Raw genomic sequence first — 24,343 nt, 5'->3', positions numbered from 1 at the left:
AGAAACTATCTCGAAAGTATTCTATGGACTCCTCATCCAGGCTACTATTGCCAATCTGATTTTTCCAGTTTATATGTACATTAAAATCACCCGTGATTATTGCCATCCCTTTATCACAAGCACCCAATATTTCTTCTTGTATACTTTGTCCTACATTGTGATTACTGTTAGGGGGCCTGTAGGCCGCTCCCACGAGTGACTTCTTTCCCCTAGTATTCCTCATTTCCACCCAGATTCTACATCCTGATCTCCTGAACCAAGGTCATCTCTAACTATTGCACCATTGCCATCCTTGATTAACAGTGCTACCCCTCCACCTTTTCCTAGCTTCCTATTCTTCTTGAATGTCATGTACACCTCAATATTCAGGACCCAATCCTGGTCATCCTGCAGCCACGTCTCTGTAGTAGCTATCCAATCATATTTATTTACTTCAATATGCACTATCGGTTCGTCTACTTTGTTATGAATGCTACGTGCATTCAGATTCAGAGCCTTCTGTTTTGTGTTTTTGTTATCTTTGTAACATCTAGTCTTGACTGTTGGTGTGGCCAGATCACTGGTCCCAGCACGGTTCAGGTGCAGGCCGTCTCAACAGTACAGCCCCCACTTTCCCCAGTACTAGTGCCAGTGCCCGTTGAGCCAAAACCCACCTCTCCTACACCAGGCTTTGAGCCATTTATTCATTTCAGTAATCTTCTGTGCTTTCTGCCAATTGGCACATGGCTCAGGTAATAATCCAGAGATTATTACCCTTGAGGTTCAGCTGTTCAATTTGGTACGTAGCTCCTCATACTGACTAAGCAGAACCTCTTTCCGAGTCCTACCTATGTCGTTGGTACCTACATGGACCACAACAACTGAATTCTCCCCCTCCCACTCTAAGTTCCTGTCCAGCCCTGAGCAGATGTCCCAAACCCTGGCACCGGGTAGGCAACACAACCTTTTGGGCTCACTCTCTCGGCTGCACAGAACAGTGTCAGTCCCCCTCACTATACTTCTTCTTTTGGGCCTCCTTATCTCGAGAGACAATGGATACGTGCCTGGAGGTGGTCAGTGGTTTGTGAAGCAGCGCCTGGAGTGACTATAAAGGCCAATTCTAGAGTGACAGGCTCTTCCACAGGTGCTGCAGAGAAATTTGTTTGTCGGGGCTGTTGCACAGTTGGCTCTCCCCTTGCGCCTCTGTCTTTTTTCCTGCCAACTACTAAGTATCTTCGACTCGCCACATCTTAGCCCTGTCTTTATGGCTGCCCGCCAGCTCTGGCGAACGCTGGCAACTGACTCCCACGACTTGTGATCAATGTCACAGGATTTCATGTCGCGTTTGCAGACGTCTTTAAAGCGGAGACGTGTATTACTACATTCCTTTTTGCTCCCCCCATTTGAATGGCTTCATGTACCATAGTGCCATGGCCAGTCTGCTTATCCACCCTGCAGACATCACTTTTGTCCACACAGGTTGAGAGCATCTCAAACCTGTTTGACAATTGCAAAGTCGGAGGCTCCTCCACTTCTGTCTGCTCAGTCCTTTTGCTTGATTTGAAGCAAAGAAAGATGGAGCTATAGCAAGAGAACAGGACACTGGCCTTTGTTTTTGTTTGCTGCAGCAAGGACTCAACAGTTTTCATCTATGCTACAAACTTCTATGGTTAGAAGATAACCTGCTGCCATTTCAGAACTGTTAATGGTCTGTGGCAGATTTGGTAATCCAATGCCTGATCTAAGTAGGTTGCAGTACTTCATAATCCTGTTGATTGATCAGCCAACCTGGCTCACTGATGAAGAGTTAGACTGACTCTGAAGCCTGCCATTCTTCTCACAGCAAGCTAACGCCCTAATAGGTAGGGTGACCTTGCCTAGGCAAGCATTGGGAAGATTACCAGTATTCTGTGCTGAGTAGGTGCATAATTTTAGCTGGTTAAACTTAAGTACTTCTAACCATGTGGAGGAATCTTAAAGCCTTGGCTCTGCAAAGTTGAACTTAAGGCCTCTGAAATTTGATAAGTGAGTATATCATTAGGGTGTTTGCTCCAGATTATACAAACAGAAATGCTTTCTGTGAATTGGTTTGGAGCCGTTATGATGAGGTTCCGCCTGTGTCAGACACACAGTTGACCCAAAATATTTCTTTAGGGGATATGTGTATTTTTGGAGAAATCTACTTTTAATAAAATATTTTTTGATAGAATGTGATTAGGGAAAATGAAATTGGCAAGAGAGGTTTGCATAATGTTTTCTAAGTTCATTGTGCAACATTTGGAAAAGAGAAAAACAGGCTTTAAGTCTAGATAGATCACTGAAGGTAGCAGCACAGATAGATAACGTGGTTAGGAAGGCATAGGGATAGTTGCCTTTATTAGCCAAGGCATAGAATATAAAAGCATGAAGGATATGATGGAGCTGTATAAAACGCTAGTTAGGCCACAGCTGGAGTACTGGTACTCTGGTCACCACATTATAGGAAGGATGTGATTGCACTGGAGAGGGTGCAGAGGAGATTCACCAGGATGTTGCCTGGGCTGGAGCATTTCAGCTGTGAAGACAGACTGGATAGGCTAGTGTTGTTTTCCTTAGAGCAGAGAAGGCTGAGGGGGGACCTGATTGAGGTACACAAAATTATGAGGGGCTTAGATAGGGTAGATAGGAAGAAACTTTTTCCCTTAGCGGAGGTGTCAGTAACCAGGGAGCATAGATTTAAGGTAAGGGGCAGGAGGTTTAGAGGGGATTTGAGGGGAAAAAAAATACACCCAGAGGGTAGTTGGAATCTGGAACACACTGCCTGAAGAGGTGGTAGAGGCAGGAACCCTCACAACATATAAGAAATATTTAGATGAGCACTTGAAACGCCATAGCATACAAGGCTATGGGCCAAGTGCTGGAAAATGGGATTAGAATAGATAGGCTTGATGTCTGGCGCGGACCCAGTGGGCCAAAGGGCCTGTTTCTGTGCTGTGTAACTCTATGACTCTGTCTTTTCTAATTGGTCTCTTTTTAATGTATAAAGGTAATGGTGGGTTAAAGGGTTATGATGAGGATTTCAGAATGGTGATCACTGTTTATAACTTGCAGATGAAGAAAATAATGGGGAGAAAAAGAAAAAAGACAAAAAGAAGAAGAAAGAAAAAGATGAAAAAGAGAAGAAGAAAGCAGGTCCCAGTAAGGCTACAGTAAAAGCTATGCAAGAAGCACTTGCAAGATTGAAAGAAGAGGAAGAAAGGCAAAAAAGAGAGGAGGAAGAACGTTTACAACGGTTGGAAGAACTGGAAGCCAAACGCTTGGAACAGGTATGTTGTTAATTAATTGTGACTGTTCAGAATTTTATTTTTGCTGAAAGGCAGTGTGGGAAGAGAATGAGTAATGAAGTCATAGTATGTATTAGCTCTGCTCACAAAGGTTAGACATGAGAAAGAGATACTCGGATTTATATATTGCCTTATCGCATCTCTCAAACATCCAAAAGTGCTTTAGCTACAATTAATTTGAGGTTAATTGGACAAATGCAGTTTTACTTAAAACATAATAGTGAATGACCAGTTGATCTATTTTTGGTGATAATGCTTCAGGGAGGTTGGACATGATGGTATTTGTATGTCTTTGTTGCTTGTCCTTCTGGATGATAGAGCTAGCGGGGAGTGGGATGTTTTTTATTGCTGCAATGCATCTTGTTGACGTGACATACTGCAGTTACAGTCTGATGTGGTAGAGATGGTTAGATATTGAGTCCATTGTCAGGGACACCAGTTATGCAGACTGCTGTATCTTGAATACTGTTGACCTTCTTGGGTCTTATTGCAGCTGCACCTATCTAAGCAAGTGGTACATATTCCACTATGCTCTTGACATGAAACCTGTAGATCTGCAAGTCTGCAGGGAAACCCAGATACACAAGAACTATAGAGTGATGATATAGGGAAACTTCATTATCCACATATTAGAGTCACGGGAGGAATTTCTGAAACGTGTTCAGGAGAACTTTTTTGATCAGTATGTTCTCGGTCCGACTAAGAAGGAGACATTGCTGGATCTGGTGCTGGGGAATGAGGTGGACCAAGTGTCTCTAGGAGAGCACTTGGGTAAGAGTGATCATCATATTATGAGATTTCGATTAGTAATGGAGAAGAGCAAAGAGCACTCTACAGTAGTATTTCAAAATTGGAAGAGAGCTAACTTCAATGGGATGAGAGGTGATCTAGCCAGAGCAAAATGGAATCAAAAATGGATAGGTAAATCTATAATGGAACAATGGGTGATCTTCAAGGAGAAGATGTTTCAGATACAGGCAAGGTACATTCCTGCAAGGTGGAAAGGCAAGGAAACCAAAGCCAGGGCACCTTGGATGACAAGAGAAATGGAGAAAATGATGAAACAAAAAATTATGGTATATGATACATGTCAGGTGAATTCGTCAAACGAGAATCAGGCCAATTACAATATATTGAGAGGGGAAAAGTAAAACAAGACTGGCAAAGAAAGAATATGAGAATAGGATGGCAGTTAACATAAAACGGAATACGAAAAGCTTCTACTGGGATGTAAATAGTAAGCGGCTAGTAAGAGGCAGAGTGTGTCCTATTAGGGACAAATAGGGTGATATATGCTTAGAGGCACAGGGCAAGGCTAGAATACTTTAATGAGTACTTTGTATCTGTGTTTATTAAGGAAGAGCATGCTGACAAAATATCAGTAGAAGTGGAGATGGTAGAGCTAATGGATGTGGTGGAAATTGATCGGAAGGTGTACATACGAACGTATGAATTAGGAGCTGGAGTAGGCCACTCGGCACTTTGAGCCTGCTTTGCCATTCAATAAGTTCATGTCTGAACTGATTACCCTACATTTCCACCTATCCCGATAACCTTCCACCCCTTTGCTTATCAAGAATCTATCTCTGCCTTAAAAATATTCAAAGACTCTGCTACCACTGTCTTTTGAGTAAGAGAATTCCAAAGACTCATGACCCTCAGAGAAAAAAATTTTCCTCATCTCTGTCTTAAATGAGCGACCCCTTATTTTTAAACAGAGACCCCTTGTTCTAGAAACTTACACAAGGGGAAACATCCTTTCCGCATCCACCCTGTCAAGACTCCTCAGGATCTTATATGTTTCAGTCAAGTCGCCTCTTACTCTTCTAAACTCCAGCGAATACAAGCCTAGCCTGTCCAATCTTTCCTCGTAAGACAGCCCGCCCATTCCAGGTATTAGTCTAGTAAACCTTCTCTGTACTGCCTCAACACATTTGCATCCTTCCTTTAAATAAGGAGACCAGTACTGTACGCAGTACTCCAGATGTGGTCTCACCAATGCCCTGTATAGCTGAAGCATAACCTCCATACTTTTGTATTCAATTCCCGTCGCGATAAATGATAACATTCTATTAGCTTTCCTAATTATGTGCTATACTTGCATACTAACCTTTTGTGATTCATGCACTAGGACACCCATATCCCTCTGCAATCTCTCACCGTTTAGATAATATGCTTTTTTATTCTTCCTGCAAAGTGGACAATTTCCCACTTTCCCACATTATTCTCCATTTGCCAGGTCTTTGCCACTCACTTAACCTATCTATATCCCTTTGTAGCCTCCTTATGTCCTCTTCACAAGTTACTTTCCTACCTATCTTTGTGTCATCAGCAAATTTAGCAACCAACCGTTGGTCCCTTCATCTAAGTCATTTATATAAATTGTAAAAAGTTGAGGCCCCAGCACAGATCCCTGTGGCACACCACTTGTTACATCTTGCAAACCACAAAATGACCCACTTATGCCTACTCTGTTTCCTGTTAGCTAACCAATCTTCTATCCATGCCAATATGTTACTCTCTACACCATGAGCTTTTATTTTCTGCAGTAACCTTTGATGTGGCATCCTATCAAATGCCTTCTGGAAATCTAAGTATAATACATCCACCAGTTCCCCTTCATCCACAGCACATGTAACTCCCTCAAAGAGCTCCAATAAATTGGTTAAACATGATTTCCCTTTCACAAAACCATATTGACTCTGCCTGATTACCTTGAATTTTTCTAAATGAACTGCTATAATGTCTTTAATAATAGCTTCTAACATTTTCCCTAAGACTGATAAGCTAACTGGCCTGTAATTTCCTGCTTTCTGTCTCCCTCCCTCCCTTTTTGAACATTTGCTATTTTCCAATCTATCGGAACCTTCCCCAAATCTAGGGAATTTTGGAAAATTAAAACTAACGCATCAACTATCTCACTCGCCACTACTTTTAACACCCTAGGATGAAGTTGATCAGGATGCTGGCACTTGTCAGCCCGCAGCTCCAACAATTTGTTCAATACCACTTCCTTGGTGATTGTAATTTTCTTGAGTTCCTCCCTCCCTTCCATTTCCTGATTTACAACTAATACTGGGATGTTACTTGTATCCTCAATAGTGAAGACCAATGCAAAATATCTGTTCAATTCTGCCATCTCCTTGTTCTCTCTTTGGCCTCCTTGTCTCGAGAGACAATGGGTAAGCACCTGGAGGTGGTCAGTGGTTTGTGGAGCAGCGCCTGGAGTGGCTATAAAGGCCAATTCGAGAGTGACAGACTCTTCCACAGGTGATTAGATTAGATTAGAGATACAGCAATGAAACAGGCCCTTCAGCCCACCGAGTCTGTGCCGAACATCAACCACCCATTTATACTAATCCCATATTCCTACCAAACATCCCCACCTGTCCCTATATTTCCCTACCACCTACCTATACTAGTGACAATTTATAATGGCCAATTTACCTATCAACCTGCAAGTCTTTTGGCTTGTGGGAGGAAACCGGAGCACCCGGAGAAAACCCACGCAGACACAGGGAGAACTTGCAAACTCCACACAGACAGTACCCGGAATCGAACCCAGGTCCCTGGAGCTGTGAGGCTGCGGTGCTAACCACTGCGCCACTGTGCCCGCCCAGGTGCTGCAGAAAAAATTGTTTGTCGGGGCTGTTACACAGTTGGCTCTCCCCTTGCGCTTCTGTCTTTTTTCCTGCCAACTGCTGAGTCTCTTCGACTCGTCATACTTTAGCCCTGCCTTTATGGCTGCCCACCAGCTCTGGCGATCGCTGGCAACTGACTCCCACGACTTGTGATCAATGTCACAGGACTTCATGTCGCGTTTGCAGACATCTTTAAAGCAGAGACATGGACGGCCGGTGGGTCTGATACCAGTGGCGAGCTCGTTATACAATGTGTCTTTGGAGATTCTGCCATCTTCCATGCGGCTCGCACGGCCAAGCCATCTCAAGCGCCGCTGACTCAGTAGTGTGTATATGCTGGGGATGTTGGCCACCTCGAGGACTTCTGTGTTGGAGATACGGTCCTGCCACCTGATGCCAAGGATTCTCCGGAGGCAGCGAAGATAGAATGAATTGAGGGATCGCTCTTGGCTGACATACTTTGTCCAGGCCTCGCTGCCATAGAGCAAGGTACTGAGGATACCGGCTTGATACACTCGGACTTTTGTGTTCCGCGTCAGTGCGCCATTTTCCCACACTCTCTTGGCCAGTCTGGAAGCCTTTCCCATGCGCTTGTTGATTTCTGCATCTAGAGACAGGTTACTGGTGATAGTTGAGCCTAGGTAGGTGAACTCTTGAACCACTTCCAGAGCGTGGTCGCCGATATTGATGGATGGAGCATTTCTGACGTCCTGTCCCATGATGTTCGTTTTCTTGAGGCTGATGATTAGGCCAAATTCGTTGCAGGCAGCCGCAAACCAGTCGATGAGACTCTGCAGACACTCTTCAGTGTGAGATGTTGAAGCAGCATCTCCTTGTTATCCATTATTAATTCCCCAGACTCACTTTCTATAGGACCATCGCTCACTTTAACTTTAAAAAAAAAATATCTATAGAAACATTTACTATCTGTCTTTATATTTCTCGCTAGCTTTCTCTCGTACTCTAATTTTACCTTCCTTATCAATCTTTGTCATTCTTTGCTCTTTTTTATCTTCTGTCCAATCTTCTAACCTGCCTCCTATCTTTGCGCAATTATATGCTTTTTCTTTAAGTTTGGTACTATCTTGAACTGTTTTAGTTAACCACGGATGGCGGGTTCCACCCTTGGAATTTTTCTTTCTCGTTAAAATGTATCTAATATCCCCTTAAATGTCTGCCACTGCATCTCTATTGACCTATCCCTCAACCTGATTTGCCAGTTCATTTTAGCTAGCTCTGCTTTCATGCCCTCATAATTGCCCTTATTTAAGTTTAAAATACTAGTCACATACTAGTACTATGTCCCCTGGTTCTAGACTCCCCAAGCAGGGAGAAACATCTTACCTGCACCTACCCTGTCTATCCCTTTAAGTATTTTGTATGTTTTAGTGAGATCACCTCTCATTCTTCAAAACTCTAAAGAATAAAGGCCCAGTTTCCCCAATCTCTCATCATAGGACTTTCCCGCCATCCCGGGAACAAGTCTGGTGGACCTTCATTACACTCCCTCTGTGGCAATAATATCCTTCCTAAGGTAAGGGGACCAAAAATGCACACAGTACTTCCGATGCGGTCTAACCAAGGTTCTATAATGAAGCAAGTCTTCACTACTCCTGTACTCGAATCCTCTTGCGATAAAGGCTAACATACCATTAGCCTTAATGGCGGCGCAGTGGTTAGCACCGCAGCCTCACAGCTCCAGCGACCCGGGTTCAGTTCTGGGTACTGCCTGTGCGAAGTTTGCAAGTTCTCCCTGTGACCGCGTGGGTTTCCGCCGGGTGCTCCGGATTCCTCCCACAGCCAAAGACTTGCAGATTGATAGGTAAATTGGCCATTGTAAATTGCCCCTAGTATAGGTAGGTGGTAGGGGAATTGAGGGAAGCTGGGGATGTGGTAGGGAATATGGGATTAATGTAGGATTAGTATAAATGGGTGGTTGATGGTTGGTACAGATTCGGTGGGCCGAAGGGCCTGTTTCAGTGCTGTATCTCTCTGACTCTTGGACCCACTCTTTTCTCCCTCAAACTGAATGTTAAATTCAATCATATGATTGCTGCTACCTAGGAGCGTCTTAACTATGAAGTCATTAATTAATCCTATCTTGTTGCGCGATACCCGGTCTAGTATAGCCTGCTCTCTGGTTCGCTCCAGAACATATTGTTTCAAGAAGTTATCCCGAAAATGTTCTATGTACTCCTCATCGAGGCTACCTCTGCCCATCTGAGTATTTTCCAGTCTGTATGTAGGTTAAAATCCCCTATAATTATCGCTGTACCTTTCTGAAAAGCTGCCATTATTTCTTCTCTTATACCCTGTTCTACAGTGTGGTTAGTGTTAGGTGGCCTGTACACCACTCTCACAAGAGACTTCTTGCCTTTATGATTTCTCATCTCTACCCAAACTGCTTCTACATCCTGGTCTGCTGAACTTGGGTCATCCCTCTCTATTGCGCTAATACTATGATTAATTAACAGAGCTACCCCTCCACCTTTTCCTAGCTTCCTGCCCTTCCTAAATGCCATGTACCCTTCATTATTCAGGTCCCAATCTGTGCCGTCCTGCAGCCATGTCTGTGTAATGGCTATTAGATCTTATTTATTTCTATTTGTACTCTCAGTTCATCTATTTTGTTTCGAATGCTACGTGCATTCAGATACAGAGCCTTTCGTTTGGTCCTTTTTATTATTTTTGTAACATCTAGCCTTTTCTGTTGATTTTCTCTTAGATTTGTACGCTCTGTCCTTTCCTGTCACAGTCCATCATTTCCCATATTAATACTTTTCTCTCTTGCCTCGTCTCTACTCTTTGATTTACCATATCTTCTTAAATTTGATCCCTTGCCCCCACTATTCAGTTTAAAACCCTCTCTACCTCTCTAGTTATGCGGCTCGCTAGAACACCGGCCTCTGCACGGTTCAGATGTAGATTGTTCCAACAGTACAGCCACCACTTTCCCCAGTACTGGTGCCAGTGCCCCACGAACCAGAACCCACTTCTACCACAACAGTCTTTGAGCCACGCATTAATTTTTCTAATCTTATTTGCCCTATGCCAATTTGCACGTGGTTCAGGTAATAATCCAGAGATTATTACCTTTTGAGGTTCTGCTTAATTTGCTGCCTAGTTCCTCATACTGACTATGCAGAACCTCTTTCCTTGTCCTGCCTATGTTGTTGGTACCTGCATGGACCACGACGACTGGATCTTCCCCCTCCCACTGTAAGTTCATCTCCAGCCCTGAGCAGATGTCCCCAACCCTGGCATCAGGCAGGCAACGCAGCCGTCTGGACTCTCGCTCTTTGCTGCACAGAACAGTGTCAATTCCCCTAACTATACTGTCCCCTACTATCACTACATTCCTTTTTTCTCTCTCAACTTGAATGACTTCCTGTACTATGGTGCCATGGTTAGCTTGCTCATCCACCCAGCAGCCCCCACTCTCATCCAAGGTGAAAGAACCTCAAACCTGTTGGACAATCGCAAAGGCTGAGGCTTCTGCACTCCAGCTCTCTGGGTCCCCTTATCTGCCTCAGCTGCAGCCACACACTCCTGTCCCTGACCACCGACCAAATCAGAAGACCCTATCCTAAGGGGTGTGACCGCCTCCTGGTACAAAATGTCCAGGTAACTTTCCCCCTCCCTGATGTGTTGCAGTGCAGCTCGGACTCCAGTTCTATGAGCCGAAGCTCTTCAAACCTCAAGCACTTACTGCAGATGTGTTTGCCCTGGATCACACTGGCATCCAGGAACTCCCACATGTTGCAGCTGTGACACATCACCTGTCCTGCCATCCTTAATGTGTTTCAATTGACTACTTAATTATTTTCTTTTATTTTCCTTTTGTTTAATATTTTTTGTTTTGAAGCTTACCACTAGTTCCTTTTCTATTTTAAACATTAGGATTAGAATGGACTTTATCACTTACCAGATACTCACCAAACAGGTAGCTTCTTCCCAAACCAGTCACCTACCTGCTTGCCTGTGATGTTTGATTTAAATTAAATTAAAAGCTTACCTGTACATTCACTCCGGCGGCTCTCTGTTTCCCTGCTGTCACTGTTGATTGTGACGTCACTCTGATGTCGCTTTTCGATTTTTCCCTGCTCCGCTCCCGCCATGCTCCTCTCTCTCACTCTGTCTCTGGACTGCCACTCTGGGCTTTTGGCGCGCTTTTTAAACCTACGCTGCCGCCGTGCTCCCCTCTCTTGTTCTGTCTCTGTCTCCGGTACTGGGAAGGATGGCGATGCCTCGAGTGGATAAGCCGCTTGGCCTGAATGGCTTGCATCCCAGGTTGCTAAAGGAAGTGGAGATAGCAGAAGAGCTTGCCATAATCTTCCATTGATATAGGGAGGTGCCAGAGGATTAGAGAGTGGCAAATGTGACACCCTTATTCAAAAAAGGGTGTAAAGACAGTCCTAGTAATTACAGGCCTGTCAGTTTAACATCAGTGGTGGGTAAGGTTTTCGAAACAATCAGGGAAAAACATCAACAGGCTCTTGGAGAGCTTTGAGTTAATTAAGGAGAACTAGCACTGTTTTGTTAAGGCAGATGTTGCTTGAGTAATCTGATCGAATTTTTTGATGAAGTAGCAGAGAAAGTTGATGAAGGGAATGCACTGGATGTTGTATTTAAGATTTTAAGAAAACATTTGTCAAAAGTACCACATAAAAGGCTGGTTACCAAAATTGAGGCTCATAAATTGGGGAGTCAGTGTCAACTGGATAAAAAATTGGCTTTAGGACAGAAAACAGCAAGTCATGGTAAATGGCTATTTTTTCAGACTGGAGGCTAGTAGACAGTGTTGTGTAGTAGTGGTATTCCCCAAGATTCAGTGCTGGGACCACTGCTTTTTTGATTATATATAAATGACTTGGATATTGGAATAGAGTAAAATTTCCTGATGATTCCAAATTTGGAATTGTGGCAGACAATGAGGACGATACCAATTGACCAACAGGAATTAAATAGGCTAGCAGAATGGGCTGACAAGTGGCAGATGGAATTTAATACAGAGAAGTGTGAGGTGATGCATTTTGGCAGAAAGGATAGGGTGAGGCAATATAGACTTAATAGCACAGTTCTAGACAGTGTGCAAGACCTAGAGGTTCATGTACATAGATTTTTGAAGGTGGCAGGATATATTGAGAGAGTAGGTAGCAAAGCAAATGTGTTCTTGAGCTTTAGAAATGGAAATATTGAGTACAACAGCAGGGAAGTTATGCTGAACCTTTTGTAAAGCTCTGGTTAGGCTACAACTAGAGTATTGTGACCACATTTGGACGCGACACTTAAAGAAGAATGTGAGGGTCCTTGAAAAGGTGTAGAGGCAATTTACTGGAATGGTTTCAGGGATGCAGGATTTTAGCTATAAGGTTAGGTTGGAGAAGCTAGGGTTGTTTTTCTTGGAGCAATGGAGATTGAGGGGAGATTTGGTAGATGTGTACAAGATTGTGACAGGTTTAGGTAAGGTAGACATAGAAAAGCTGTTCACAGCTGATAGTACAAGGACTAGGGGACACAGATTTAAGGTTTTGGGTAAGAGATGCAGCGGGGGATTTGAGTAAGAACATTTTTACACAGCGGGTGCTAATGACCAGGCACTCGCTGCCTACGAGGGTGGTGGAAGCAGAGACAATCAATGATTTCAGAAGGAAATTGGATGGGCACTTGAGGGAAATAAGCTTGCAGGGCTACGGGTGTAGAGCAGGGAAATGGGACTGACTGGACTGCTCTACAGAGAGCTGGTATGGACTCAATGGACCGAATAGCCTCTTTTTATGCCATTATGACTCTGACTGTTTGATTTTAGGTTGTGAAATAAGCCACGTCGCAGAGTACCCAGCCTCCATCCTGTTTTTGTAGCCACGATGGTAATATGTTTGGTCCAATTCAACTTATGGTCAGTGCTGTCTCCCCAGCCCCCAAGATATTGATGCTGGGGTCTCAATTTAATCCCCAATTCTTAGTCTGTAGCTCTTTGAGGTATGGACGGGTTCCCACGGATTGGTTTGAGGTCAGTTGTTAAAAGCATTAAGTGGGATGTGATTTTATGTTGACCAGTAGAGTTTTATAGTTTTTAGGGATACCTAACATGTTTTCAGGAAAATACACAAAAGCAACTTATGTTTATATAGCAACTGTAGTGTAATAAACTGTCCCAGGGTGCTTCATAAGAGCATTATGAAGCAACATTTGACAATGGACCACATAAGACAATATTAGGGCAGATGGTCAAAGAGGTAGGTTTTAAGGAGGGTCTTAAAGGAGGAAAAAGAGGTCGAGAAGCAGAAGAAATTCCAGAGTTATTGCCTTGGCAGGTGAAGACACAGCCATCAATGGTGGAGCAAATAAAATCGGGGATGCTGAAGAGACCAGAATTAGATGACCGTAAATATCTCGGAGTTTCATGAGGCTAAAGGAGATTAGAGGTAGGGAGGTGTGAGACTGTGGAGGGACTTGAAAACTGAAATGAGAATTTTAAAATTGAGGCTTTGCTTCACCAGGAGCCAATGTAAGTCAGCATGCACAGAGCTGATAGGTGAATGGGACTCTGTGTGAATAAGCACACCGACAGCAGAGCTCTGGATGAGCTCAAGTTTATAGAGGGTAAAATGTGGGAGGCCGACCAGGTATGCATTGGAATAATCAAGTCTAGAGGTAACAAAGGCATGGATAAGGGTTTCAGTACCAGATGAGCTAAAGTAAGGGCGGAGTTGGGCACTGCTACAGAGGTGGAAATAGGCTGTCTTGGTGATTGTGTGGAATTGTGGTCTGGAGCACGTACTGGGGTCAAATATGACATCTTGGTTACGAACAGTCTATTTCAGCTTCAGACACTTGCCAGGGAGAGGGATGGAGTCAGTAGCTAGGGAACATTTGTCACGCAGACCCAAGGCAATGGCTTTTGTCTTCCCAGTGTTTAATTGGAGGAAATTTCTGCTCATTCAGTACTGAATGTCGGACAAGCAGTCTGATAATTTAGCAACAGTGGAGGAGTTAGAAAGGGGGTGGTGAGGTTGAGCTTGGTGTCGTCAGCACACACGGGTGCAGTGACTTGATAACTGTTCTTTAAGGAAGTGACTAATACGGTAGTCACTTGAATATCCAAAAAGTTTCATCATTTATCAAAGATGGTTTTTAGATAATATTAGATCATTATTGGATATTAGGTTGGGGAGGTTGAGATCTCATAGGTATAGGGTTGCTATTAATGAAAGTGGATCTGTGTAGGGTGTGACCATGAACAAAGTTCCATAATGCTACTTATTGGTTCTTTTGCTGTTCATCACTTTCCATGATGACTTAGATGAGGGCATTAATAGAACCATTCTTGAATTTACAGATAACTCCTGTACCGTGTGAGAAATTTAGTTCGTATCAATAGGCTTCTGACTGATCTAGACCAGTTTGGAGAATGATCCAGTATGTGGCAGTTATCCTTTACTCAGGGCACACATATTGTAATGTGCTTGAGTTTGGAGAATTTCCAGGTGTTTTAATATCATGCAGGATTCCCTTTAAGGTTAACCAATCAGGAAAGGGACTAGCAAGGGTAATTATCAATTACTCGTGAGGGGCACATAGGCAATGTGCAGTCACTATAGGGAAAGCAAATTGGTTTTTGATTTTATAGCTAAAACTTAAGAATATTAGGCTGTCAAGATGTTGGGGAGGCTGAACCCAGAGTGACACTGAGCTTCCGGGCTCTTGGTTTTGAAGGGGCTATTGATTTTAGAGAAGAGGAGCCTTAGAAGGGATGTGATGAAAGTTTTAAACTTATGGGTTAGACTCTGCTGAGGTTAGTTTATTTTAAGTGGGTAGGGACAGTAGAACTAGAGGTCTCGTGTCACTTTCTAAAACAAATACATAAATATGGTGGGTATGTTGCCATTTAAAAGGGAACAAAATGGTATCCTGAATGAAGAGGACATTTTTACTTATAGATTTGCTAATAGTTAGGATTATGAGGATTTATGGAGCTAGTAGTTGAGGATTTATGGTAACAGCAGTTTCCTGGAACTTTGCTTGATTGCCTTAGAGTCACAGAGAAATCTTCCATCTTTTCCTGAATTTGCTGCAGTTTTTTTTCCTTTCTTGCATGAGATTGCTTCATGGATTACTGTGCTTAGTTGGATCCTGTCTGGATGGAGCTGGCTTTATGGGCTAAAGGATCTCTTCCATCCTATTTCAAATGTTCATATATTAAATGTACAGAGTGCTCTTGGTCAGCTCACTCACTTGTATTCTGTCAGAATTTCAATAGATTTTTTTTGAGCAGACTCTACCACCTGTAAATCCAAGTTGATACTTGTAAATCATTCTGTATTTATTCTGGTGCTTCGCTATTTGTGGAAATTTTCAATTATTTTCCCAACTACTAGTTTCAAGCGCATTTTGATCATAAGGCTTGGGAATCTGGCACAGATTGCATCAATACTCTCTGCAGGTCATTGTGAAACCACTGCATGCTGCCCTCTAAGATGGCGTCCTCATTCCTTTTGGTAAATTGACACTATGTTTGTCTCTTTCCACTTCTTAGCTCTTGCATTTAAATGATCCCCTTAAGTTATCCTTAAAGATATGACAAGTTTACTAATCAGCTTAATTAAAACTCCAAGTACTCAAATGAGGGGTAGGGCGAAAAGTAAACTTCCTAGAATAAGGATTAGATTTTAGGGAGGACAGAGCAAATGAAGTTTCTTGCATCTTAGAGGTTTTGTGAAGTGATAGGTATCTAACTGTATAATTTTTTATCACTTGTCAGTCATGCAATATATTGCATCATAAATTTGCTTTAGTATCGTGATGGCAAGCTATAGCGAGAGCAAAAACTATATTCCAGTTCCTGGACTAATTATACGTGATGCTAAAGGGAGAACTGTTAATTGGTGATGTAACCTAACATGATTGTTAAGGAGCTAAATCTTATGTGTGAAGCTTTAAAGTAGTCACTTTTTTGATGGAAGTGGGAGAAAGAATGCCGTCCTGCCACCTTCAGTTGTGACTGGCGGTGGACAATTAAACAACTAATGAATGGAGGAGGCTCCATGAACATCCCTATCCTCAATGATGGTGGACCCCAGCATGTGAGTGCAAAGGACAAGGCTGAAGCATTTGCAACCATCTTCAGCCACATATGCCGAGTAGATGATCCATCTCCGCCTATTCCTGAGGTCCCCACAATCACAAAAGCTAGTCTTCAACTACAACAACACAAAAGCAAAATACGTGGATACTGGAAATTTGAAATAAAAACGAAAAATGCTGGAAATACTCAGCAGGTCAGGCAGCGCCTGTGTCAAAAACAGGGTCAATATTTCATGTTGATCTTTCATCAGAACCAGTCTTCAGCTAATTTGATTCACTCCATGTTATAATAGGAAACAGCTGAGTGTACTGGATGCAGCCAAGACTATGGGCCCTGACAACACTCCACCTGTAGTGCTGAATACTTGTATTCCAGAACTAGATGTGCCTCTAGCCAAGCTGTTTCAGTACAGCTCCAACACTAGCATCTACCTGACAAAGTGAAAAAATGCCCAGGTATGTCCTGTCCACAAAAACCAGGACAAATCCAGTCTGGCCAATTATGGCCTCATCAGCATGATCTCAATTATCAGCAGCACTAACTCACCAATAACTTGCTCATCGATGCTCAGTTTGAGTTCTCTGAAATCCATTCAACTCTGGACTTCATTACAGACTTGGTCTAACATGAACAAAACGGCAGAATTCCAGAGTTGAGTGAGAGTGATTGCCCTTGACACCAAGGCAGCATTTGACTGAGTGAGGCATGAAGGAGCCTTGTAAAATTGACGTTGATGGAAATCGATGGGAGGGGAGTGTGGGTGTGGAAACTCTGCATTGGCTGGAGTCGTACCTAACACAAAAGAAGATGGTTGGGTTCTAATAACCACGACCATCTCAGCTCCAGGTCATCGCTGCTGGAGTTCCTCATGCAGTCTCCTGGGCCCAACTATTTTTCATCAATGGCCTGTCCATCATAAGGTCAGAAATGGGGACATTTGCTGATGATGGCACAGTATTGAGTTCCATTTGTCGCTTCTCCGATAATGAAACAGACCTTACCCACATGGCATAAGACCTGGGCAATATTCATGTTTGGGCTGATAAGTGGTGAGTGACATTCGCACCACACATGTGTCAGCAATGATTGTCTCCAACAGAGCCTAATTGCCTCCTCTCAACATTTAATGGTATTACCATTGTCAAAACCCCCACCATCAACTTCCTAGGGTTCACTATTGACCGGAAAATTTACTGGACGAGCCACATAAATACTGTGGCTGCAAGAGCAGGTCAGAATCTGGGTATTCTCTGGCAGCTGACTCACCACCTGACACCCCAAAGCCTTTATACCATCTACAAGGCACAAATCAGGTGTGTGTTGGAATACTCGCCACTAAAGGCCTGCTCGAGTATAAAATTAAAACCTGACCTGGACCCAACCCAACCACAGCCAAACCAAACCCAACTGGAGCCAGAGACCTTTAAATTTTTTTCTATACCCGACCCGAATATTGCTAAAATGTAATAATGCATTTATTTGTAAAACACAGAGCCAGTACAGTCCAACCCAACCCGAGCCTGAATGCTGGACACACAATATAGACCCGACCCCACCCGAACCAGACACATGTAGTCGGGTGTAGTGTGATTCGGGTCGGGTAGCCAGGCTTTACACTCCTCTAGCCTGGATGAGTGCAGCTCCAGCAATGTTCAAATTCAACGCCATCCAGGACTAAGATGCCCACGTGATTGACACCACATTCACCGCCTTAAACATTCACTCCCTCCACCATCTACAAGATGCAGTGCAGCAACTCGCCAAGGCTTCTTTGAAAGCACCTCCCAAACCAGGACCTCTACCACCTAGGACATTGTTACTGTAATGGATTAAATTTACTGAAGCAATATATCGCATGGTAAACATGAGGTTTAAATATTATGGACCTTATCGTTACTGAACAATGTCCCTGTCTACCTACCACTTGACATAAGCTGCTTAAGTTGCAAGGAACTTGGTATTCCCTTCCCAAACTTCTGAACTGATATTTAAAGTGTATGAAAAACTTATTCCAATTCCTGCAGTTGATTCGCACCATTGTTTAAGGTGCACCATTTTGTTTATACCTCTCTCCCTTCTCCACGTCCGTCATTATTATTATTCTCACTGTCACATAAGGGCGCAATTTATCTGGGCGAGCTACAACTCAACAGCACCTAATACCCAGATGCAGCTTTAAATTCAATGCCCAATTCCCAGATAGGAAGGCCGGCCTGTGTGCAAGAAAATTCTTGTATGCATTTCTAACATTAAATACCAAATCTTGTGTTCGTTTAGTGTCATTGCTTGAGAGTTGTCTACACTTTGTATATTACGTAAGTTACCTTTAGCTGTATATTTTTTCATGGGATGTGGACATCGCTGGTTAGGCCAGCATTTATTGCCCATCCTTAATTGCCCTTGAGAAGGTGGTGGTGAGCTGCCTTCTTGAACCACTGCAGTCCTTGGGGTGTTGGTACACCCACAGTGCTGTTAGGAAGGGAGTTGCAGGATTTTGACCCAGCGACAGTGAAGGAATGGTTATATAGTTCAAAGTCAGGATGGTGTGGGGCTTGGAGAGGAACTTGCAGATGGTGGAGTTCCCATGCATCTGCTGCCCTTGTCCTTCTAGGTGGTAGAGATCGTGGGTTTGGAAGGTGCTGTTGAAGGAGCCTTGGTGAATTGCTGCAGTGCATCTTGTAGATGGTACACACTGTTGCCACTGTGAGTCGGTGGTGAGGGAGTGAACGTTGAAGGTGGTGGATGGGGTGCCAGTCAAGTGGGTTGCTTTGTCCTGCATGGTGTTGAGCTTCTTGAGTGTTGTTGGAGCTGCACCCATCCAGGTAAGTGGAGAGTTTTCCATCATACTCTTGACTTGTGCCTTGTAGATGGTGCACAGGCATTGGGGAGTCAGGAGGTGAGTTACTCGCTGCAGAATTCCCAGCCTCCGACCTGCTCTTGTAGCCATGGTATTTATGTCCTGTTCAGTTTCTGGTCAATGGTAAGCTCCAGAATGTTGATGGTGGGGAATTCAGCGATCGTAATGCCATTGCACATCAAGGGGAGATGGTTAGATTCTCTCTTGTTTTAGATGGTCATTGCCTGGCACTTGAGTGGCATGTATATTACTTGCCACTCCGCTCAATCCTGGATGTTGTCTGGGTCTTGCTGCATCTGGATATGGGGTCCTTCAGTATCTGAGGTGCAGAACATTGTTCAATCATCAGCGAACATCCCCACTTCTGACCTTATGATGGAGGGAAGGTCATTAATGAAGCAGCTGAAGATGGTTGGGCCTAGGACACTACCCTGAGGAACTCCTGCAGTGATGTCCTGGAGCTGAGATGATTGATCTCCAACAACCACAACCAAGTTCTTTTGTAATAAAAACAAGAAATGCTGGAAATACTCAGCAGGTCTGGCAGCATCTGTGGAGAGCGAAGCAGAGGTAACATTTCAGGTCAGTGACCCTTCATCAGAACTCGCTTCTTTTGTGCTATGTATGACTCCAACCAGTGGAGAGTTTCCCCCGATTCCCATTGACTCCAGTTTTGCTAGGGCTTCTTGATGCCACACTCTGTCAAATGCTGCCTTGATGTCAAGGGCAGTCACTCGCACCTCACTCTGGTGTTCAGCTCTTATGTCCATGTTTAGACCAAGGCTGAGTGAGGTCAGGAGCTGAGTGGCCCTGGCAGAACTCAAATTGAGCGTCAGTGAGCAAGTTGTTGCTGAGTATGTGCCGCTTGGTAGCCCTGTCGACGACCCTTTCCATCACGTTGCTGACGTTCGAGAGAAGATTGATAGGGTAGTAATTGGTCAGGTTGGATTTGTCCTGCTTTTTGTGTACAGGACATACCTGGGCAGTTTTCCACATTACCAGGTAGATGCCAGTATTATAGCTGTACTGGAACAGCTTGGCTAGGGGCACTGCTATTTCTGGAACACAAGTCTTCAGTACTATTACAGGAATATTGTCAGGGCCTATAGCCTTGCAATATCCAGTGCCTTCAGTCGTTTCTTGATATCACAAAGTGAATCAGATTGGCTGAAGACTGACATCTTTGATGCTGGGGACCTCAGGAGGAGGCCGAGATGGGTCATCCACTAAGCGAAGAAAAAGAATGGTGACTCAACGCACAGAAATTATTTGAACAATTTGCTCAGCTGATTTTGTTTTGCTTGGCAGTGCATGAATAGAGGCTTTGAAATGATTTGAGGAATTACATTGGCCCTATTTCGCAGTCAGGGATGTAGTGACAGCACTCGCCACTGAACTCTAAGAAGGCTGCACACAAAGATGTAGCAATCTCTGTGACGTGGATTTCTTCTTAGCTGACAGTTTGAATCTGGTGCCAAATCAGGGGGGTTCCTTAGGCGTCCAGCAGCAGAGGTGTGATCAAGTAGGGTAAGCAACCAATCACTTTGAAATATTCTCACAAACAACAAAAGCAGGAAGTAAAATGCACTGATTATCCTTCACTTAATTTTCCAGAGAGTGAATTAAATGATTCGGCATACACACGGATTTAAAGTAGAAGCTGAAGTATCATAAACGTTTAAAACATTTTTAAAATGTTTTTTTAATCATATTGAAGAAAGTTGACATTTCTCAAGTTTAAAAAAAATTGTTTTTCAGGACCAGAGAGGTTTTCCAGCAATAATTATGAACTTAGTATCCTGTTTAGAAAAAGTGTTGCACCTCATTCAAGAAAGTGTAACTTTTCCAAGAGTTTTTACAGCAAGACTAGTAGCATAAAAGGGCAAGTCCTTGTCAGCTTAGTAATTTCTATTTGATTGCAGTCTGCATGGACTTCAACAGCATACCCTATGGAGAAATGTAGAATCAGTGACAGCAACTTCTGGATTTTGGTGTATAACTGCATGTGTGTACTCAAAGTTGCTGTCAGTTTCAGAGGAATAATGACGGTGAATGCTGACAGTTTCGCTGTCATTACTGCCGCAAAATCTGGGCCAACAGTTTTCTGCTGGTTACTGATTCCTTCATAAATTTTTCTGCTTCTATTGATTCATTGACATTTAGTCAGTCGAATATTTGATGGGTAACTTGAACCAAGTTTTCTCCTCAGATATATGATGCTTCAAGGTGTACTATATCTGAAGCACTTTAGGTGTAATGCCTTCTGAAGGCATGACACTGCTAGTTGCAAGACTTTTAATTATATAAATACCTTGCTGAGTCTCTAAAGAAAATACTTGAATTACCAGAGTATGTGATCATGTAAGTAATAAGTGTGGGAAAGTCAATAAAGCTAATGTATCTAGACACAGGCAAAATATATGAATATTAAAGTAAAATGATGAGGAAGGGAATGGCACAAAGTTGTATACAGATAGTGATATTCTCAGATTTTAGAGTGAATGTCATCAAATGTGTACCAGTTGAAACATTGAAATAATATATTTTGGGCAGTGAAAATAATTTCCTCTAAAGCATTTCCCAGCTGAGAAACTGAGAATGTAGCCTACCCTCACATACCTGCCAAGAAAGCTTCTGAGCATATAGATGGGAGATATGTGAGACTAGTCCTTGCTGAATCTTTCAGAATTTCTTCTGCTGGTACATCCGAGATTGAAAATGTGACTTGTGGAAAATCTTGTGCCAAACCTCTGTTCAGCACTGCACAACCTTTTGGTTCATTCCATTACTAGTTGAGATGAATAACTTGGGCTAAATTTTGGATTATTTGAAAACTTGTAAATCAGAAAATGATGAGCTGGAGTGTATAGTTCGAACAAGTGAATATTTTGAAGTAACTTTTATAACCTGACTGTAAAGTGACTTTGATATATCTTGAGATTTCTGTGTTTTAATTGCATTGAACCAATTGTGAATTAGATTACTAGTAAACCTTTTGCTGAATATGTCAACGTGTCTTGAATTTGCAGGAGAAACTAGAACAGGAACGCAGAGAAAAAAAGAAACAAAAAGAGAAAGAAAGAAAAGAGCGTTTGAAGAAGGAGGGCAAGCTGTTGACAAAGGCCCAGAAAGATGCTAATGCAAGAGCTCAGGCTACACTAGAACTTCTTCGTGCTCAGGGTATGGATGAAGTTGGAATATCTACATTTAGATGTATTTAATAGTATTCAGGTAACCGGCATATCTACTGCAGCAATGGATGTAGCTAATGCAGATAAGACCACAACCACAGGAGTCTGGAACTGCTAGTAGAACAGTACACCTTCCCATGCTGGTGCCACTGAAAGGGCTCAGCCTGTTTATTACTATAGTTGTGAATGATAATCCAAATGTGCTGCTCACCAGTGCACTTTATTGAGATCTAAATAACTCAATATATGACTACAATGAAACTTGCATACCTTTATGAATATTAAAGGCTACTTAGCAGCAAAATTCATGGAATTTGTGCAACTTCAACAAGGATGGAAGAGCCATGAGGCTTATCACTATTTCCAAATGTCTCCGTTATCAAGAAAAACTTGGGCTTTTCAGCCTGGAAAGAATGTGTCCGAGAGGTGATCTTGTAGAAGTACACAAGATATTTTAAGGAAATGGAAAAAGTAAATCCAGAATTTTATTTTAAATTGCAAGAATAGGACAAGGTTCAAACTAATAAAAGGTAAATATTAGGACAGATATCAGGAAATTTTTCCTCATGCAGTGATCAATGTATAGAAGAAACTTCCAATTGATGTAGTTGAGATGGATGCCCTGGAATGATTGAAGAAATAATTGGAAGCTGCAAGGGGCGAAACTGTAACAACTTACTAGATGGATGAATTTGTTTGTGCCAAATCCTAAATTGTAACTATCTAATTATGCTAAACAGAGCATTTTGACAAGTTGACTATCTTGCTTCATGAATGTTATCCTCCTGATTCACAGATAAGTTCAGCTTTTTTTTTAAGTAAAGGAGGGTGCAGAATGCTGTAGATTATAGAAAACCATGGCTTGCATGTGAATGACGGAAGTGGAGGAAAATGTATTTTTTTAAAAATCTTCTCCTGAATAACATATCTTCACTTTGGTTTCACAGGTGTTGATGTGCCATCCAAAGATTCAATGCCAAAGAAACGACCAGTCTATGATACCAGAAAAAAGAAAAAGCAACAAGAGAACAAAGAAGAAGAAAACAAAGAAGGTGAGTGCTTTATGTTTTTTTTTATTAGTTTCATGGGATGTGTGTGTCGCTGGCCAGGCCAGCATTTATTACCCATCCCTAATTGCGCATGAGAAGGTGGTGGTGAGCTGCCTTCTTGAACTGCTGCAGTCCATGTGGGGTAGTTACACCCACAGTGCTATTAGGAAGGGAGTCCAGGATTCTGACCCAGCGACAGTAAAGGAACAGCGATATAGTTCCAAGTCAGGATGGCATGTGGCTTGGAGGGGAACTTGCAGGTGGTGGTGTTCCCACGTATCTGCTGCCCTTGTCCTTCTAGTTGGTAGGGGTCGCAGGTTTGGAAGGTGCTACCTGAGTAGCCTTGATGCGTTGCTGCAGTGCATCTTGTAGATGGTACACACTGCTGCCACTGCGCGGTGGTGGAGGGAGTGAATGTTTGTGAACGGGGTGCCAATCAAGCAGGCTGCTTTGTCCTGGATGGTGTCGAGCTTCTTGAGTGTTGTTGCAGCTGCACCCATCCAGGCAAGTGGAGAGTATTCCATCACATTGCTGTCTTTTGCCTTGTGGGCTTTGGGGAGTTGGGAGGTGAGCTACTCACTGCAGGATTCCTAGCCTCTGACCTGCTGTAGTAGCCATGGTATTTATATAGCTACTCCAGTCCAGTTTCTGGTCAATGGTTTACCCCCAGGACGTTGATATTGGGGGATTCAGCAATCGTAATGCCATTGAATGTCAAGGGGAGATGGTTAGATTCTCTCTTGTTGAAGGTGGTCATTGCCTGGCACTTGTGTGGCGTGAATGTTACTTGCCACTTATCAGCCATAGCCTGGTTATTGTCCAGGTCTTGCTGCATTTCTACACAGACTGCTTCAGTATCTGAGGAGTCACGAATGGTGCTGAACATTGTGCAATCATCGGCGAACATTCCCACTTCTGACCTTATGATTGAAGGAAGGTCATTGATTAAGCAGCTGAAGATGGTTGGGCCTAGGACACTACCCTGAGGAACCCCTGCAGTGATGTCCTGGAGCTCAGATGATTGACCTCCAACAACCACAACCATCTTCCTTTGTGCTAGGTTTGATTCCATCCAGCGGAGAATTTTCCCCCGATTCCCATTGACCACAGTTTTGCTAGGGCTCCTTGATGCCATACTCGGTCAAATGCTGCCTTGATGTCAAGGGCAGTCACTCTCACCTCTTTTGTCCATGTTTGAACTAAGGCTGTAATGAG

The 24,343-nt window shown here is 43.1% G+C and overlaps 1 protein-coding gene across 1 annotated transcript in view; it reads left to right on the top strand.

Annotated features, from left to right (window-relative positions):
* Window positions 1–24,343, top strand: part of eif5b (eukaryotic translation initiation factor 5B) — a 187,632-nt gene that overhangs the window by 55,254 nt on the left and 108,035 nt on the right. The window contains exons 5-7 of the mRNA XM_068033891.1: window positions 3,070–3,284; window positions 21,918–22,068; window positions 23,027–23,131. Of these exons, the coding sequence (XP_067889992.1) occupies window positions 3,070–3,284; window positions 21,918–22,068; window positions 23,027–23,131 (471 nt within the window). The remainder of the gene's footprint in view (window positions 1–3,069; window positions 3,285–21,917; window positions 22,069–23,026; window positions 23,132–24,343) is intronic.

Source organism: Heterodontus francisci, chromosome 6, assembly GCF_036365525.1.
Source record: "Heterodontus francisci isolate sHetFra1 chromosome 6, sHetFra1.hap1, whole genome shotgun sequence".
Taxonomy (NCBI): Eukaryota; Metazoa; Chordata; class Chondrichthyes; order Heterodontiformes; family Heterodontidae; genus Heterodontus; species Heterodontus francisci.
Note: the sequence above shows the minus strand (reverse complement) of the source record. Positions and strands in the feature narration are given on the sequence as shown.